At 33.1% G+C, this 19,235-nt stretch overlaps 1 protein-coding gene across 1 annotated transcript; it reads right to left on the bottom strand.

Moving 5' to 3' along the window:
• Nucleotides 1-6,170: 6,170 nt before the first annotated feature.
• Mettl14 (methyltransferase like 14) lies at nt 6,171-19,211 on the bottom strand. Its single transcript, XM_085953366.1, has 6 exons — nt 18,869-19,211; nt 18,534-18,707; nt 15,756-15,956; nt 11,674-11,830; nt 10,230-10,539; nt 6,171-7,754 (listed from the first exon to the last, which is right to left on the bottom strand). The coding sequence occupies exons 1-6, from the start codon at nt 18,932-18,934 to the stop codon at nt 7,502-7,504; spliced, it is 1,161 nt and encodes a 386-aa protein (XP_085809492.1). The 5' UTR covers nt 18,935-19,211; the 3' UTR covers nt 6,171-7,501.
• Between the last annotated feature and the right edge of the window lie 24 nt (nt 19,212-19,235).

Raw genomic sequence — 19,235 nt, forward strand, 5'->3', positions numbered from 1 at the left:
ACTGATTACGAAAATTGACATAACTCATTTATTCTTCAAAGAAATCCTTTAAATATTTTAAAGTGTATTGAATTCTCATATTTTAAGTTAATTTTTTTATATCAGTGGAATCAAGAAAATATGTCAAATAATAGTGTTGTTTTTTTATACAAAATGACAAAGGTAAAAAGTGTATGATTGAAGTAAATGATAAAAAAAGATATACTAAAATTCGACCTAAATAATATTATGTATAATACTCGAAAGATACTATTTAGAAGTTTTCAAACACCTCATACCTACCAAACTGATCATTGTTTTGACAAATTTAAATGAAAATAGATTTTAACAATTCTTAAAAAATACTGATGGCTCAGTTCCATAGTACGATAGTCAAAAATTTCAAGTTATGTTAGCCATTATATTTGTATATTGCAGTGGCGAAGGGTGACTTTTGGGAAGAGGTAAGCTGTAGAGATCAGAGAAAAATAGCACACTTGTAAGCATTGGCGGCCTTAGGCCCGAAAAACTGGTAGGTCAATTTTGAATTTAGTATTTTAATTTGCCTTTTCGTTGTATACTTAAAAGACGTATTGCAAATTGACTTTTTATACATTATATAATAAGTGCTAGAAATTGTTATAGATAGGTACCTACTTACCCTTCAAAAAATGTCCATTTTTCATAACGCCAACCCATCGTAACCGAAATTGCACACAACGCGTTATAATTTTTTGTAAATTAAGTCCACTTTTCTTTCTTTACTTTTTGAAAAATCATCAATCACACGATTATAAAAATTGTCTATTTTTCCCACATATTTTTTTTCAATACTGAGCATTGCAAGAGCGGTCAGTCTATCTTGGCCCATCGTATTGCGTAGAAAGGTTTTTATTCTTTTGAGAGTGGAAAAACATCTTTCACTTTCAACTGTTGTCATTGGTATGACGCAAATAAATTGGAGAACTTTGATCGACTCGGAAAATGTTTCGTTGAAATTATTGCTGAGTAAAAAATGTAGAAGAGAAACTGCACTATTAGCGCCATGCAAATCATCTCGTTGATAAAACACCAATAATTCATTTTTTAACTTGGTTATGTTTATTTCTTCTAACTGTTTTACCAAATTTACTTGACTTGTGGGAAAATTATTTTTAAAATCAGTGTAATTTTCTTTATTGAACAAATCGGATATAATGAGATGATCGTTGGATGTGAATCGTGCTTCCATTTCCACTATAATTGTATCACAGACTTCAATTGCTACTGCGTTGCTATTGTCATCTATCCGTCGCTTTTTATGATCACCCGTTGCACAGCTGGAATTCGGATTAGTGCTAGCTTCATTTCTGATTTCGGAAATATATTTTTTTAAATTATCGATGTATGTTTTTATCTTAATAGCGTCTAAGTTTCTTTTTTGCATTTGTTTAAATAAAATTTGACAATGAGGCATTATTTTGTGAAAAAAAGTCAACCAATAAATAAAAGTTTTTTTTTCCAAATTATTTATTAAGTTTTGGGCTTGACTTAGGGTATTGGTGTCATTTTCTCTGTCCAGTATTGAATTTAAACACTGTAAAATGTCTTCTCGGTACAAAAAAACTGTCTCCACACATTTAGCATTGAAGCACCATCTAGTTGGAGCTGCTTTCGGTAGACGCACTTTGACGAATTCATCTAATATTTTCGTTCTTTTTGGTGATCTCGAAAAAAAGACGGAAAATGATTGGACTGTGGCAAAAAAAACTTTCAGACCAGTGGTTATGGTGGATGCTTTTTGCAGAACTAAATTAAATTGATGAGCATAACAGTGGATGTACTGTGCTAGTGGAAAAGTTTCGCGGACTCTCGTCTGAACTCCTCCAGTTTTTCCACTCATTATAGCTGCTCCGTCGTAGCTTTGCGCTATTAGCTGTCGGGGAAGAACTTCCAAGATTCTCAGCTCTTTTAAAATTTCTTCTGTTAATCCTATTGCCGTGCACACCTCTGGATTTACAAACTTCCAAAATCTTTCACATACTATATTGTCTTTTAAATATCTCACAACAAAAACCATTTGCGTTTTTGTGGAGCTATCTGTCGTTTCGTCAACTTGAATAGCTACGTAATTAGATTTTTTTATGTCACATCTAATTTCTTCTTGAGTGACTTTTAATATTGAATCTAGCAATTCGTTTTGGATAGTCTTCGAAATTCCTTTGAATGAAGTTGACCTTTCTAAATGCTCCTTCATAACAATATCTATTTCCTGCATGAAATTTATTAATCCACGAAATATACCAGGATTATCAGACTCTTTAGACTCATCATGGCCTCGTAAGGCCAGCTCAAACGATCCGCAAAATTGAATACACTTTAATATTTTTGTTAAAATTAAACGATTTTTATCGACAGTTTCATTGTGATCAGCAATCGATCTGCGGTACGCACTATCTAACTGAATTCGGATATCTGTTGTTCCTAATAAAACAAAACTCATAGAATTATTTATGTGTGCTGTTGACTTGCTATGCTTTTTTATTTTTTCTTTGAGATGTTTTAGATCACCAACACCAAATTCTGTCCATTGCTTTTCATTTTTGCAATCAAAAATTAAACAATGACAACAAAAAAATAAATTCCTTCGATCGCAACCACATATCCATTCGCAAAAATGATAGCTTTTCTTGTTGAAATATCTGTTAACATCTTTGCTTTTCTCTTTTGTTGTTTGAACTATTTTCATATCCGGCATGTACCTGCCTAATATCTTCGCTTGTAGACGTTTATCATAGTTAAATGTCTCATTCTTTATTTCGTTTAAAATATAATCCACTGAATTAGACATTTTGTGTCAGTTCAAACAAATAAACCGTCGTAAATTCCACAAAACTTCACAAAAATGTAATAAATCACTAAAAACCAAACTTTGTGTGTATATTCGTATAATAACTGCACCAAAAACTATTTACATACGTTTAAAACAACTAAATACATACGTCAAAACTTGTCAACTGTCAGAAAAAATACATCATACAATAATCTCCGGCGTGGCAGTAGCAAGCGACCCTAGTCGACTTTATCATTCTGTTTCACATAATTAGCTGAAAATATTTTTTGTTTCACACTCGGACAATGGCCGAGAGGCATATAATCCACGCATCCTTGGATCTTAAAGCGTCGAATATTGTTTTATATCTTTCTTTGTCTAATGTATGAAAAATGAGAGAGAAAATTTTATAAAAATTCTCAGTTTGGGTCAAAAATTGAATCGCCGTACGTTGGCGGGCTGGCGGCGAATTTTCGCCCATCGAGAATACAAAACAAAAACATAGCGTACGCCTTATAATTTCAAATCCACCGATTATTATTAATATTATTATATGACATTATACATATTATTAATATTATTATGTCGATTGTAAGGTATATATTTTGGGAGGACAATGACCGAATGACCTAATGGGAGAGCCGCGTATGCTTGTAAGGTATACTTACAGGAAATAAGAAGATAATACTTACGATATTAGTACTGATGAATAATAATATGTGCACACTAATGACAACGCCACACTGAATCGTTGAAATTTCAATAGCTCACCGACAGTATAAAATTGAGCGATGAGTTTAAATTATGTATTTTCATAAACATTCATTCACGTAACATACGCCCAAAAATATATCATTGGTGGCTTTGAAAAAAGCCGTTGTTGTCATTTTGCCATTCAAAACACTTCAAGATATTTCAGTAGGTAATTAATATAAAGGCTTACTATATGATCATTTGTAGTCAATTCGTCTGTTTTTCTGCAGAAATTTTTTTAAAACATAAAATGTTTGCCCACGTTTTAATTTAATTAATAATTCTTTTTCAATAGCTATAATTGAAAGATTCGATAATCTAGTTTGATTTTGAGTATTTCGACAATATGTGTGGACACGTTTTAGAGTAGAAAAACTCCTTTCTGCCGCCGCTGTCGTGGTCGGTAGCGTTAAAAATAATTTGACTAGTTTATAAGTCTGTGAGAAAGCTTCCACTAGACATTTTTTGTTTTTAAAATATTCGAGCAACTCTCTTAAATTTGAATCTTGAAATTCTGGTAAAGAATAAATGACTTTAAGTTCGTTTTTCAATTGACTTGAATCAAAAATACCAGAATAACTGTTTTTTAGGGATTCAAATAGTTTATCTGGAAATTTTCGTTTAAACGATTTAAATAGCGTCGGTTCAAGTAATTCTAAAAAATTTAATTTTTCAAATGAAACAAATCTATCGTTCATTTGGATTAAAATGTTATCGCAAACCTCCTTAAAAATGATTTTAAAATATTGCGAATCATTTAATTCATTTCTGCGACGTTTTTTTGGTGGTTCACAGAGGTTTTTATATTTACTATATAAATTACTAAAACTATTTTGGAAGTCGGTCTCTAACCATTTTTTAAATTCGTTAATTTTTTTAATGGAATAAGAAATGTTTACAGTTCTACTTTGAATAATTTTAAATAAAATATCCGTTCGGGCATAGATTTCGGAGAATATTCCTAAGTAAAAGTTAAATTCAAATTCTTTAAATTTACTATCATAAGCATCTGCAAAGGTTAAAGAATCTTCATCCCATTTAGAAGAATTATTCTGTATTGTCTCGAATGTCGTTATGAAATCAGATCTATTGTCATGTATTACATTAAGTATACGAGAGTGGTAGTGCCACCTGGTCGATGCAACACTTGGAAGACGGCGATCCATTATTTCATTGAGCAATGCACTTCTCTTTGTAGATGTATTAAAAAAACTCACTAATTTATTAATGTGTCCAAAAAATTTTTTACATTCCGCAACATTTTCAACGGATCTAGATAAAACTAAATTTAAAATATGAGCATGGCACGGTACAAATATGGCCATAGAACATTTTTCTCGAACTTTTGATTGAACTCCGTTTAATTCTGAAGACATTACTGCAGCCCCATCATAACTTTGCGCTACCAATTTTTCACTACAATTAAACTTTTCTAATATGGAGAATACATGTGAACTCAAAACAATGGCAGTTCTCTCTGAACTGACGTCTACATAACCTAAAAATCGTTCTTCTACAGAATTATTTGAAAAGTATCGCAAAATGGTTGTTAACTGTTCACGGCGACTAATATCTGGTGTTTCTTTCATCTATCATTATAGAAACAAAACTAGCTTCTGCAATTTCAGCCTTAACGGCCCACGTGCTCGTCGTAGGTCAAAATTGAGTTTTTATTGTATTTTCAAACCATGATCCTGGACACTCCTTAAACGTTGTAGATAATCAATTTATATAATTTTGAAGCCTTATTATCCTATATAGTTATTTTAAACATTTGATGACTGCATAAAGTATTTTTGTTACATAAAATAGTATTTTTTTAAACCTCTCGCTCTAATGTTTTAGAATATAGTCATATTTCGGTACATAACTGTGCAGTGGTGTTAAGATTTTTTACGTTTATTAATTTTTAAACGCATTTATGAAACTATTAGTATAATTTATTATGAGATAATTTTTGTAAAATATTCACGATAAAAAATTATATTGATAATCTCTGTGATCCCAAATTTTACAAGAATTAGGCATTTTATTATTCAAAAAATCGGCAAGATTAACACATTTGAAGATGATTTTAAAGATACTTTATTATATATAGATTATTTATTATAATCTATATTAATAAATAATAAATATAATCTATATAATATATATATAGATTATTTATTGCAATTTGAAATAAATACTTGAAGATATAGTTTTCTTAGAAGGTAGGCTTTAAATAATCGCTTAGTATGGAGCCTTCGCCACTGGTATATTGCTCTTCAGTTCCACAAAACTACAAGTCAGAAAAAATTACTACTTGTCTTCATAGGGCCAATGTTTTTGACACTTTTTTCTGTCAGTGTAGGTGAATCAAAACTTTAATCAGCCATTACTCAAAACTACTAATTCCTAGTTGTAGCACTATGGAACTGAGCCATCGTATAATGTATTACATTGGTCACCATGTCCTGCGTCCTGTAACACCGGTGCCAAATTGGCTTGATTGTCTCCGACGGGTGAAGACTTTTGGATTGTATATCTTTTTTAGTATACATTAGGATCATAATTTGTTAAATTAAGCTCCTAGTGTATGTACTCTGTAATTAAAATCTATACAATTTTGGGAAAGTAAAAAAGTTGATTCCTGAATGTTTGATGTCATTTTTATTTTTATGATAAATTATTACAATAATTCTAATGAAGAATTTTCAACAGTACATATTAATTAAATAAATTCATAAAATAGTTATAATTATTACACATAATAACCATAACCCTACCCTGCATTTTGCGTCAATAAGGAGATTGGTACATACACCTCGTAATTCTGAACACATTTTTACCGCGACCATAACGATAAATAGTTAATGGTACTAATTTTGTCAAGTTGTTTTTATTACAACAGTAACAAGGTTTCAAAATTACTAGGTGTAACAGTCATGTATGAAGACTAAATAGAAATTCTAATATATTTTTACAATATCTGTACTTTATTATGGTAGCGATTAGTTATGACGTCAAATGAAAACACAGGAGGATGTTTTATGTACAATGTTAGAATTTAGATGTTATTTTTCATTGTACTTGACTTTCAACAGATAATAAAAATGGACAACCTTGAAATGACATGTGGCGAGCAACGATCGCACATGAAAACGAGAGTGAATAGTGCATTAAGAGACTAGTCGATTGTCGTATTTTTGAATGCAACCAGTGGCTCGCTGAGACAATAATCTAGGGGTTCTATCTTTGCCTTGCTTGTCGCCTTAGTCGTTAATTTGTTTTTTGAAATTTATTTTAACTTATCTTTTTCATTCACGTCGTTCATTCAACACCGAAATAATATATTAACAAAACCACCTTGTGCGGAAGAGTAAAGTCATGATTCGTAATAAATTGATTTAAGAAAAAAATTATATGTTGATTTCTTTCCCATATATGTTATTGGTTACAACCAAAGCTGTTATAACCCCCAATTTTAAAGGTTCTGTTCTACTGAAAAATCAAATGAGGATCGGTGCCATCAAGTCAAAAATCAGTACCCCAGTACCTATTACATAGTTATAATATATCTCAAAAAGTAGATGTTTTCACTATTTCTCAAGATATCATTACCAGATGGAGCATATGGAACCACAATCTGTACGCAATATAATTTTGTCAATAGTGACAGTACATCTATTAATTACTAATTTTTCCGCTCCAGCATAATACGTGACTAATCCACATTGACCAAATATTGGGAATGGAACCTCCAGCATCTCATAATTTTATAGGGGTTCCAGTTCAGTTTCTTAAAATTTGGAACCAAGAGTTCCAGTTCCAAAAAAATTTAGGGATTCTCAGGATTCGGTACCATCTTAACTAACCGCTACAAATTAAGACACCTTTTGAGATGCAATTATTTTCAAAGTCTATAGCAGGTTTCACTGGCATTGAAGATTATGAAGCTGGTGATAAAAAAGAATTAAATCAGTTGGATGCTCCACGGGCTCTGCCTCTGGATCGGAAACTTCCACGTCCGCGAGGTCTTCCGCCACACTTGCTGGTGGCCGGAGGGCTTTTGGGTCTCAAAGCTTCAATTCTGTCCGTACATCCGGTCGTCTCCCTTCCTTCTAAGAAATATGACGAGTACAGTTCTGGATTGAAATTGGAATTTGTTAAATCGTGGCCAATGGTCACCCAACCCGGCCTAATCGTAGAATCTCGCCCGAATATGTGTAACCTAAAAAGAAATATAATATTAATTTACAGTTTTATTATATTTCTGTACGAAAGAAAAATTAAAGTAGGCTTTTCAACTATAATTCAATGCATTTTACCACGTTTTCATTAGCTCGTATTCTTGTTTGTCCAGTATGAGGTTTTTCTTGTGTCCAGTACATATTTTTTCTTGTTTGTCCTAGCTAGACATTTGAAACTTTTAGAATACATCAGAACACGACGACAATGCATTCTTTTAATACTTTTAGCCATTTTTAAGCAGAATTGAATTCATTTTCAGTAAATTCTGTTTTGTATGGAAAGTTATTATTGTTGGTTGCTAAGGGGGTCCTAGCAACTAAATTATTAATACGAGGGTGGGTCAATAAGTCCTTAGAAAAGCCGACAGGTGGCGCGACTAGTACTGCAAGCGGTTTGTTTTCATGCAGCGGCACTACCGATTCAGTATGCTGCGAAGTTTCAATCAGATTGGTCGGGTTGTTGTGTGTTTCTCGTACATTTAAAAAAAAAATTTGCTTGTGGAAAATGGAAAATGGAGAAAATTGAGTTTAGAGTTGTTATTAAACATTTTAATATAAAAGGGTTAACAGCAAAGGAAATAAAAAATGAGTTGGATTTAGTTCACGGCATATCTGCTCCTTCACTTGCAACTATTTATAACTGGTTACATGAATTTAAACGTGGTCGTACATCAACAAAGGATGAACCACGCTCAGGACGTCCTGTAGAGGTGACTACACCAGAAATGATCAATAAAATCCACGATATGGTGTTAAGTGACCGAAGATTAAAGTTGAGTGAGATAATTGAGGTTACAGGGATCTCAAAAGGTAGCGTCATTTCTATTTTACATGACAAATTGGGCATGAAAAATATTTCTGCAAGATGGGTGCCGCGTTTGCTCACAGTCGACAATAAACGCAATAGGGTGGTGGCCTCTAAAGCCCTGTTGTCGCTCATGCAACGCAATCCGGATGAATTTTTTCGTCGCTTTGTGACTGTAGATGAAACATGGATACACCACTATACTCCCGAGACGAAAGAACAGTCAAAGCAGTGGATTGCGAAGGCAAACCATGTCCAAAGAAGGCGAAAACCGTAAAATCAGCTGGTAAGGTTATGGCTACTGTATTTTGGGATGCGCGTGAAATTATTTTCGTTGACTATTTGGAAAAAGGAAAAACAATAACAGGGGATTATTATGCATCTTTATTGGACCAGCTAAAAAACAAAATTGAAGAAAAACGGCCTCATTTAAACAGGAAAAAAATCCTCTTTCATCAGGACAATGCCCGTGTTCACACATGTTTACGATCAATGGCTAAAATTGAAGAATTGAAGTTCGAATTGGTCGACCACCCACCGTATTCGCCAGATTTAGCCCCCAGTGACTTTTTCCTTTTCCCAAACTTAAAAAAATGGCTAAGTGGACAACGTTTTTTTTCAAATGAAGAAGTCATCGATCGGACAAATGCTTATTTTGAGGACCTTCCGAAAACTTATTTTTCTGACGGTTTAAAAAAAATTGAGAAACGTCTAACCAAGTCTATTGAGCTCCAAGGAAATTATGTTGAGAAATAAAAAAAAAATACAAAAATAAAACCTGTTTTAATGCTTTTTTCTAAGGAATTATTGACCCACCCTCGTATATACGTGCGTTACTATGAGTGTTAATTTTCTTTGTAAATATCGAATAAATAATCTAAAAACATTTTATATATACCAAAATAAACAATGCCAGCCGTGAAGACTCGATAGCAAATGATTATTTTTAAGATGTACCTACTGTTTACCCTGACTTGCAAATAGATAAAGCACAGTGACATCTATCTAATTACAATGGAATCTGAATAACTACAGGCATAACTGACGAGTTAAATTATATGTTAGAGCGCAGTGCAGTCACAAAATATATCTGTGCCGTATGGAAAAACAAGGCATCTAGTGGACAGCATGACCAGAAAAACGTAACGAGAGAAAATTGCATGAAAATAATTCTGCTGTAAGTGTTTGGTTTGGAACAAGGGGTTATTTTCAAAATTTTCGAGAATTCCAATTTCTTGAGATATTCTTACTAGGTAAAACCGCTCACCGCAACCGGAAATTTAAAAATTTGCTGCTAAAATTTTTTTTTTTTGAAAAGCTACGTTACATCTCTTTTGTTTTTAAAAAAGAGCTAAAAAAAGATGTTGACTTTGATGCAGAATTTCTTAAATTTCTTGATAAAATTTTTTCTGACCGAATAACCTAAAAATGAAAAATTTTCGGCAGGAGAGATCATTTCATAATAATGTCGATTTCTCAAGAACTTAAAAACGAATCTCGATTTCTCGATGTTGTAATTATTTAAGTTGACAAAAGACAGGTAAATAAATATGCCTAGTAGAAATCATTATGTATTTAAATATATGTGTATATCTTAGAATACATAAAATATTTTATATCGACACCAATCTTTATAAACATTCGAAAATACCTTCTTCTGCCTAAACAAAAGTGCTCCATGATATGAAATATCTCAATTGGTTTTTCTGGACTGCCATATTCAGCGTCTTCCGAGATAATCAGGTCAATGTCGACGTTGGCATGTATAAAATCGCCATCGGTGGACCTCCTCACGGTTCCTTTGATTCCCATAAGGCAGTGTTCTTTGGTGCGCTGAAAGACAGCGTTGTGTTCCAAATTTTTCGAGTGGCCAGGGTTGTTGATATTTGTACGTATCCAGCAGATGTCTTCACACCTCCTGAAGCCCCATTTCTTCAAACAATCCCGACCCATGTCCACGCCTGCAAATTTGTAATGTTATCTTTGGAATAGATTCACAATATGCAGGAAGATGAAGTGATATTAACATTTACGTCCGGTAATTTGTACAAAAACATTCGGGTGAAACTAACTAGCCAACTGACAAATATAGATTCAGCCGAATGGCATTTCATCGATCAGCATATCGCCAAAGTGGTATTTTGTAAGAATTTAATTACATTTATTTGAAAAAAATGTTCCTATCAGCAGCGAAAGGTGGAAGTAGGATATTAATATCCAACATAAATAGTACACACTAAACATTGTCAATCAAACGTATGTATTTGTTGTCATTGAATTAAGACTACAATGTGTAGATGGCGTTTTTTACTTTTTAAATTCAATTAAACTCTGCCTAATCCAAGCCGCAGTCAAAAAATATTCATTTATTAATCAAAAAATGTCTTTAACTTTGTCATTAAAACAAACATAATTGTAGATATTTTATAGATAGAAGAATATTTTTCATCGATTATGGTTTGTTTCATGAATTTTATAAAACTAACCAACACCATCTGTAATATTTTGCATTCTTAATTCAACGAAAATAAATAAGTATAACTGAAAAAGTGTGCACTATTTTTATCCGATCGTCCATAGTATACCTAAACTATTATGGTTTGGTTAGGCAGGGTTTAATTAAATTTTAAAAACTAACCAGCACCATCTGCAAATTCTATTCTTAGTTCAATGAAAACAAATAATACGACTGACAAAGTTTAGTATTGCACGATTTATGTTGAATCTTAACAGCCTACCTCCACCCTTCGCCACGTTCCTATTTTACCTACCGTATAAATTCCAGTTCAATCAATAATTATTAACGTTTTTTGAAATTGATTTATCTACATTATTAATTCCTAACTGGTTCCGTGAGCATTTGAAAATGCTCATGGAAAAAACAAAGCACAACAAGTAGCGCTTTAGTAATTGAATATGAAACAAATATATGATTTACTGGTTTACTTGACTTATTAATAAAACAATGAAGCATTTCAAGGTTAATTCCTCGAAATGTTTAATTTTGTGAATTGCTGAATTTACCGTAATCTACATTATGAATCAGAAGCCATGCCCGGACAATGTATAAGAGAGAATGATTGTGAATGACTGGCCTTCAGAGCTGCCGCACCAGAGAAAGACGAAGCTCCTGGGCTGAGCCACCTGTGGAATGTCAAGGGCGAGGACGTCATTCCAGCTCCACTCCCCACCCACCGGAGGCTCCACTAGGATCACATCAAACTTATTGCCCATCTGCTTCAGATCCATAGTCTGGAATTAGAGTACATCGGGATAAATCAATTGTAATAACTAAACGATTTTTTTACTTAGAGAAACTATTAACATAATTGGAAATATAGACAATCGATAATAATACAATCTTGGTGTGCTGAAACTATATGAGGCGTCTAATTACAAAAAGCAACAAGTCCACAATTCAATATTTTCGGGAAACAACGTTTTTATGTTTCTAGCTTCAATTATTTGTTTAAACGTGAGATTTTTTTTCCTGTTGTATTCTATGTCAAAATTAGAACCAAATGGCAATTTGTTTCAGCCAATTAACTCTTAAATGTAATAAATATAGGCAAAATAAAATTGGACTTAGCGCTACTTGTACTTCACTTTTTAATTTATCCCACATAAGGCACATATTTCCGTGGCACTGTCATAAGTTTACCAGATGCTACACTATGGGAGACGCCCTTTTCAATATTGAACGTTCCCTTATTGGTTGACATCACGCGCGAAATCAACCAAGCTTTAAATAATATGAAAAACGGACTTGGCACTTTTTGTAATAAATCGAGACTTAAAATATTTTTTTTCGTAGGGTTATGTCGCGTTTTGGAATTTATAGATCAATACATATTGTGTAAAATTATACATAGAATACGTGCGTATTTTTTTCTCGATTTTGACCAAATGTGGACTTATCACTTTTTGGAATTAGAACCTCATATTTACTATTTCAGTACAAAGTTACTAGTTTTTAGTTTTTATTTGTTTGGTAGCTCTAGTTCATAAGTCGACATATTTAAATAAATATTCCCTATGCGCTTGTAATGATTATTATTTTCTTCAATATTACAATAATAGGTTCTAAAATCTGTTGACGTCTACAATTATTGTCGTTATCATGGCCCCCAGAATGGGTGGACTGACAGGGCTTTAGCCAGGGGGACCGTGCTTAGTGGGAGCCCGGTGTGGGGGTTCGACCAGTAAAGTGAGATTAACAGACACCACAAATTTGCCCTTATAGTAAAAAAAGTCATAAATATTAACGTTTTATAATATGCGGCTGTGCGATGCAATTTAATGAAATATAATTTTTAATTAACTATTTCTTTTAGTCAACGAATAATTCACAAGATTTAAGAATGTACCATTCTAGTAAGTAGGTACATACTTTGATTTAATAATCCAAAATCGATTGCCAAAGTAGCTTGATTTCGAAGAGCGCTGATGAGCCGGTATTAAAAAGGCCAATAGTCAAAATTTGTCGCAATAACTACGTCGCCTTGTAGCATAGAGGATAATGCGCGGACGGGGAGTAAACCCAAGAGATGCTGGTTCGATTCCAGCCGGGTGGCTTACTTTTTTCAAAAAGATTTTTCTATTGGTTATAATATCGTCTATATATCGGCAGAACACACTAACTGGAGAATACTAGTTTTGAGTAATTTGACTTTGAAGTTGTTAAAATGTTTGAAATGGTCCATCATGTGAGTTTAATAAGTAATCGTAAAAAGGATGACTTTAAAATAAAGACTGTTTATTTATTAAGAAGGTTTCCAGACGGTAAAGTTTGAAATAAGGAACATTTTTGTATAACTAACTCAATATGTAATTTTTTCGAATTAGTGTCTTCTGCCAGAACAGTGACGATATATTCTCTCAGAAGTGTTTTTCAAAATTATGTATGAAATATAATTGATAAATTAAATGGCAATTCACCTGTAGAATTTTATTTTATAATGTATGTTTCCTGAAAAATAAAAATGGCTATTTATCAAATATAGCGAATGGTCACGCATTCTAGCATAAAAAGGGGCTGCGATCAGTGCTTTCTAATATGATGTCGAGTGCCCACAATTCAATAATTCAAGTGGATTCATTGAAAAATATAAAAAATCGCTAAAAGTACATGGAACCCCTTAATTATTATACTTCGCAAAACCATGGTGTTCCTCTGAATACCATTTTGGGGAACTCTAGGTACTATAGAACATCAAACTTGTCTTTAAACTTGCCGATAGATAGGGGGCCCGCTTTAGGATGTGGGGGCCATTGTCCCTATACATTGGTGACTTGGTATGTGTAGAAATAATACACTTTATTTACATTTAAATCAATCATAAATTGTTTCTAGACACCTAACAACCGTATGCATGCAGTCTCGAACCGCGCTCAATGCAGTTAGTGGTTTATCGGCTGAATAAGAAAACTATAAAAAATGTATAAGTCACGAGCTGCGTACATCTGTGCGCACGAAACAATGGAACATGGCGGCCGTTCACGTCCTGTCAGTTTGACAAAAATGACAGGCGCATAATAATTATATACCTACATAAAGAGTCTTCATCACAAGTTTTTTTGTTGGTTAGAATCGTCGTTACCATAATATATGTAATATAATTATAATTGACAGCCTCATTCATTTTGTAGATTCGGCAGAGCATTTGCGAACTTTATAAACAGTAATTGTGCCGTTTACAAAACACATACACAGCATGAATTTTAATCCATAGTCTAGATCAGTGGTTCTCACGTGAAATTTAACTATGGCCGCACAATTGACATTGGCAGTTCTATGGAAATGTCTGGTGGCCGCACCAAATTTCACTTTTGTCGTGACTGAAAAAATTGATCAATTTATTTATAGACAAGTCCATTTAATAAAAGACTTTTGAACATTTCAGTACATATCTATTTATTTAAAAACAATGCAAATGGAAATTCCTCAATACTCATTTTTTCCAATGCGAGCTGCATGGCTGCTTCCAAGTTTACATCTGTCAACTGGCTTCGATATTTGTTTTTTTATGAAGTACATCACACTGAATGATCTTTTACATTATACAATAGTTCGACAACATTAATAAAGCAATTGTTACCAATTCATTGAATAGACTCGATTCTTGGTCAGCGTATAACTTCAACCAAAATTTTTCAACTGTGGTATTATTAAAATGGTTTTTAAGTACTTGGTCATGACTCATTTCCAATAACGCATATTTAACGTTAGCTCAGTTAATTAAATTAAATACTGGAAATGATGTTGGTGGCCGCAGCAAAATCCTCTGGTGACTGCACATGAGAACCAAAGATACAATGCTCCCGTGTTTCGCTTATTCACTAAAGATGTCATAAAAAATACAGTATTTCCCATGGATAAGATGGATTTACGTAACTTTAAGATAACATACATATGACCCTAGTTACTGCCTTATTTAAGATATATTATGCAATTGGAACCAGTCTGCATTGTTTCAAAATATCACCTAAACTATAACAAGCAAGACGAAAATCTAAAACACACTGGTGACATTAAGACTGTCATAGGCTGGTTGGTATAAATGATAATATATAGATCCCTTTTCATTTCCCGTATTGACAGAAGACCATAGATCGGAAGACGGCATTGTACCAAAGCAATTTGCGTCATCTCATAACAGAATTGAAGTTAGCTGCGAGACGAAAGTGTGGCCACTCGATTACTAAATAAATATTTATTGGGAATACTTTATTCTTTTGTGCATTAGAAGTATAAAATAAATTATTGAAAATTTATAATAATTATTCATTTATAATTAATAAATTTATATGGCACCGTTTGCACATTTTCACACCTATTCACAATTTCAAAATTTTAAATTAATTATCGGGGCATCGAAATTTAAAAGTTGGTCACATTAGTCACGCCATGACGCGTATGACGTCACTAACCAATGGACTCGATTTAGGTTCATGCATGCAAATTTGCATTAATTAGCTTGAATGTAGTTTGCCGTTCTATGCATGCTCCTCAAAGTCTTCAGATTTTTCCTATTATAATAAAACATTTGATTCCCAATATGTAATGCATCAATATTTTACATCTTAATATTTGAAGATTTCCAAAAAAAAAAAAGAAATATCTTCATATTTATCTTAAAAAAAGTAAATAACACAGTTAATTAGAAGCAAAGCATACCTTTAGATCACATTTCAAATACATGGGAGGCACCGCAGTTTGCGAAATGAGGTCATCTTTCAATTTGATCAACTCTCTTAGCTTAGGATATTCCTCAAATCTATCGGCAAGTCCCACATCCCGAATGAAATTTTGTGGACGCTGTCCAGTATCTACGAAGTGTTGACAGTAGTCGTTATGGGGATTTGACGATTGAGTGCCCTGAAAGTTTATAATATAGAATAATAATTTAGTAATCACACTGAATTTGCTTTTCAGTCAATAGCCATTCCTAGAAAGTTTCCAAATTCGGCCACGTTAATAAAACAGCATGAAATACTTCCATGTCTCAGACAATATCAAATCTTGTTCTCTTATCTGCTTGTTATTCCTAAAGTCATACAAACCGCACACCCAGTATCGATCGCAAACATCTGTTCTCAAAGCTCAGTATACGGTTGCTCTGAGCCTTCGTAAGGTGCCATGATCACTACCGTAAAATAACACCGTCAGAATACAAGCGCCGAATAGGTGGCATTTGGTTTTAGCTGAGTGCTGTCGACTTTTTAGATGGGCAATAATTATATTATAAATTTTGATTTGAATTCACAATAGTATTATATTTAAATAGGAAATTTAAAGTGGCATATTTCTAGGGTTTCTTTTATTTTCCCACATTAATTACTTAGTCCTTGGAAATTTATGCTTGAATTAAATAATATTAATAACATCTACTTACTAAATGTATTATTCATTATTTAAAATCACCAAAATTTTAAAAACATGAAGGATTCGAATTTTGTGTATATCCTACTCTGTTTTCAATTTGGGAATCCATTTATTCTTGTACAGTACACCTCAGTAATCCGCCGCTCTATTATCTGACAACTACTATAATCTGCTGTTATTTTTACTAGTTGAAAGCACAAAATCAAGCTCTATAATTCGCCGGTATTTGATTGCCAAATTCAGTAGTCCGCCGTGTACAAGTATACAACGCAGATGAGACGTGTTTATTTTGGAAACTTCTTCGTAAAACGTACGTTCATCGTAAAGAAAGTAATGTACCAGGGAGGAAAGTGCCCAAGGATTGATCCATGCTCCAATGCAACCGGGACACACAAAATTAAGCTTTTGGTCATAGGGAAAGCCAGGAATCCTAAGCCATTTGAGTATATCTGCCTCACTGAACAACTGGTTGTGTCAAGTGATTTACTGTTTAATATTATTTAGTGAATGAACTTAGTTTATAAATATGTATAATTTAGTAAATACTTTTCAAACTTTACAAATTTCTCAAAAAACTATTTTTACGAAATATCTGTTTTAATTTTTACCATATTTTGTATGCATACACTATAATCTGCCGCTTTCACTAATTGGACATTGGTATATAAATGCCGAAGAATGCTTAAGTATACGAAAATTTTTCTTCATCCTAAAAATATTATAATGTTGATAGGTAACGTAATATGTCGAGAAAATGACAGATACGGAATATAATAAAAAATGGCTATAATTTTTAGGTTAGGTCCTGTCTGGGCCGTTTTCACTTTTGACAGATCGTCAGAAGTGGTTTGACGTTTCATACCAAACCACTTCTGACTGTGAGAGAATGGTGTGTTTTTCACTGGAACAGTGAACCAAACGTCAAATCACAAACTGTATCCGGTTTACTTTTTACGCATGCGCATTGCGCCATTTCGGATGGTTGGAAACATCAGTGGAACGCACCTAATGAAAGACGATTTGCTGTCGGCAGTTTTGTAATAGAATTATAATGAGAATGATGACTATTTTAAACTAGTACTTAACCCATAGCTTACGGGCCGCACAAAATTGTGTTTTTGCTAATTACTTTTCAAATGCAAATTAACACGTTAATTACAAAATTAATTAAAAGGGCCCGTAAGCATTGTGTTAAGTACTAATGTTTTTATTTTTTAACATTATTTGTAATATCTATTAAAACTTTTGGTAAATATGCCGCAGATGCCCGCATGAGATTTTATAACTTTCTTTTTACACCAAACCAAACCTAACCTAATATAATCTTAGGGTTCAAATAGACTATATGACGATCGGGCACATATATGCTAAGAGCGTTTTATTGTCTATGATCAAATTTATGCCATTCCGACATATTATACATACATATTGTATGAGAGCTATGACATCGTATTTACACTCTGTGACACAGGACGCCAACATAAGAAACAGGTTTTTCGACATATATATGACCGATCGTCATAGAGTGTATTTGAAGCACTAGTGTGTGAATAATGCATCGAAATGTATGAAAATTTCAAATTGTAAATTAACAATAATTATTGGATCGAAAAGCATGTGCGCCGACAGAAAAAGTTATCTATTACCATTGTCTACATAGGACAAACTGTTTTCGTAAAAAAAAAAATTATAAAAGCTCATGCGGGCATCTGCGGCATACCTAATTACCAAACATTTTACCTGGAGCGGAGCTAAAGCAAGTATAAGGTCCCGGAACGGAGCAACTCAAAAAAGGGTCCGTTCCAACCTTCTGGTTATTAGTGTTTTTACAAAATTACACTAAGCATATTAATACTTTGGACGCGGAAGACGCACACGGTGCGTAATGACCAGGCGGCCGATCGATGTAATTAACGTGCATTTTAAAGGGGGCAATTAAAATCTCATTCCTATTCAGCAGCGAAAGCGTTAAATTAGTTAATTATTATAACAATCAAATGATTTCAAATATTGCATGTTCCAATATTAAAAACGAACATGCAAAAATTATCTTTAGAAATAAATACTTACTTTGAGGAATGTTGATGAATCTGTGTATACCAAAGCATTCGTTTGTTCGTTGGCCATTTTTGAGGACCCGAAAGAGTTGTCGTTATACATGTCATCCGAGGCATGTTTCTTATTCGGTAGGTCAGATTTTGTACCGAGGGCTTGACCCAATTCACAGACGCTAGATACTCCTAGCTGCAAGCATAAACAAATTAAACAAAAATATTTACTGTTACATTTATTAAAAATAAGACATGACCTCAACTCGGTAAATCAGAACGAAAGGAAGTATACTGAAAAAAATTGCAATAAACAATGGGAAAACAAGTCTTTAAATATTTTTTAAAAAAACTAACCGTTTGTGCCAACAGTTTCTTTCGTTTCTTTGATCTCTCTCTTAATTCTTTCAACATGTCACCCATGGTAAACAGAAAATAAATGCTTCAGAATCTACGGATACTTAGTATAATAAATGCAGCTATACAATTCTAAACTTTCATAATCATTTTATAACACCCCACAATGGAAGGAAATAATACAATTGAAGCTGCCTGCAGGCAGATAAGACGAATGATAAAACCAAAAACTGTGTATAAAAGGTTATGAACGCGAAAGTCCAAAACATAGATAATATACGTCAATATACATAAAAGAAAGATTATCTATGACGTATAGCAAAAGATCAGACCATAGACTAATGATCAGACTTTTTGGAATTTCATT

The sequence above is a fragment of the Rhyacophila brunnea genome, unplaced genomic scaffold, assembly GCF_057557595.1.
Source record: "Rhyacophila brunnea isolate RB1 unplaced genomic scaffold, BYU_Rbru_1.0 scaffold_3, whole genome shotgun sequence".
NCBI lineage: Eukaryota > Metazoa > Arthropoda > Insecta > Trichoptera > Rhyacophilidae > Rhyacophila > Rhyacophila brunnea.

Coding starts and splice junctions, on each gene's coding strand:
- Mettl14 (XM_085953366.1), bottom strand. CDS start 18,934: ATGGGTGACATGTTGAAAGAATTAAGAGAGAGATCAAAGAAACGAAAG. Junction 18,708..18,868: donor AGAAACTGTTGGCACAAACG/GTTAGTTTTTTT, acceptor TTATGCTTGCAG/CTAGGAGTATCTAGCGTCTG. Junction 7,755..10,229: donor TTTTGTTTAGGCAGAAGAAG/GTATTTTCGAAT, acceptor ATTTCTTTTTAG/GTTACACATATTCGGGCGAG.